The sequence below is a fragment of the Mesocricetus auratus genome, unplaced genomic scaffold (genome assembly GCF_017639785.1).
Source record: "Mesocricetus auratus isolate SY011 unplaced genomic scaffold, BCM_Maur_2.0 Super-Scaffold_100007, whole genome shotgun sequence".
Lineage (NCBI taxonomy): Eukaryota > Metazoa > Chordata > Mammalia > Rodentia > Cricetidae > Mesocricetus > Mesocricetus auratus.
In genome coordinates, this window is record NW_024429191.1 from 77,463,269 (window position 1) to 77,464,380 (window position 1,112).

A 1,112-nucleotide genomic window follows, 5' to 3' on the forward strand; every position below is an offset into this window, starting at 1 on the left:
GAGTGATGGAGAAGAGTTCAAGTAAGCTGTGCCCAAATAAGAAATGAACGCTTTCAAATGATTCAGAGCATTAGGTGAGAATTTCCTTCTTCATCAGCATACATTAAATATGTAAATGGTAAACAAAGAGGTCAAGTCTTTCTCATTGGCCCACACTTTGGAGGCCCAAGATATAAAAGGCCCTGACTAGAAGATTATGTTACACTGTTGAAAACTCACCTGTGAACACAGTATCAGCCTCCACACCTGATACCATGACCCTCTCCTGCTGCCCACCTTGCTGTCAGCCTGGCTGCTGCAAGACCATCTACTGCTGGACCACCTGCTGCCCACCCTGCTGCCCTGATTCTGGCTGCCCTGAGTCCATCTGCTGCCAGCCATGCTGTCCTCCAAGTTGCAGCACACCCTGCTGCCAGTCCAGCAACAGCAGCAACAAAACTGTCAGCACTTGCTCAGAGGCCTCCAACCCACCAACCTGCTGTGAAAGCACCTGCTGCAAGACCAGCAGTTCCAAGCCAACTGGTGTGAGCATCTGCTGCAGCACACCTTGTTGCCAGCCCTGCTGCTGTGTGCCCACCTGCTGCCAACCCTGCTCCTTAAAAATCAGCTGTCAACCACCTTGCTGTGAAACCAGCTGCTGCAAGACTACCACTAGCAAATCAAACTGTGTGAGCATTGGTTGTAGCACACCCTGCTGCCAGCCCTGCTGCTGTGTGCCCACCTGCTGCCAGCCATGCTTCTTCCAGCTGTGCTGCCAACCAACTTGCTGTGAAACCAGCAGCTGCAAGACCACCTCTTTCAAACCAGCCTGTGTGACCCTCAGCTGCAGCAATCCCTGCTGCCAGTCCTGCTGCTGCTGAACGCAAGGAGCATCTGCACAGCCATGCTCTCTAGAGAGCTGACATGCCCTAACTGCAGAAACCCATACCTTAACATTTGCTGAACAACTTCAGGTTCTCCCCAGGAAACCTGACAAATGCAAATTCTTACTTAGGCATGGGAAATGCTGTGAGAAAGGATGGAGTTCCTCCCCCTCACTCTCCTCATCTCTAGAGATTATGGATCTTATGCCATCTTCCTGAGGGCTGGTGTGAAGGTCTGGTATCAGTTTA

The 1,112-nt window shown here is 51.3% G+C and overlaps 1 protein-coding gene across 1 annotated transcript; it reads left to right on the forward strand.

The window, feature by feature from the left end:
• Positions 1 to 254: 254 nt before the first annotated feature.
• Positions 255 to 860, forward strand: LOC121141214 (keratin-associated protein 9-1-like). Its single transcript, XM_040748056.1, has one exon. The coding sequence runs from the start codon at positions 255 to 257 to the stop codon at positions 858 to 860; it is 606 nt and encodes a 201-aa protein (XP_040603990.1).
• Positions 861 to 1,112: the final 252 nt, after the last annotated feature.

Bases quoted from the DNA above. Each gene is read 5' to 3' on its own strand.
- LOC121141214 (XM_040748056.1), top strand. From the start codon at position 255: ATGACCCTCTCCTGCTGCCCACCTTGCTGTCAGCCTGGCTGCTGCAAG.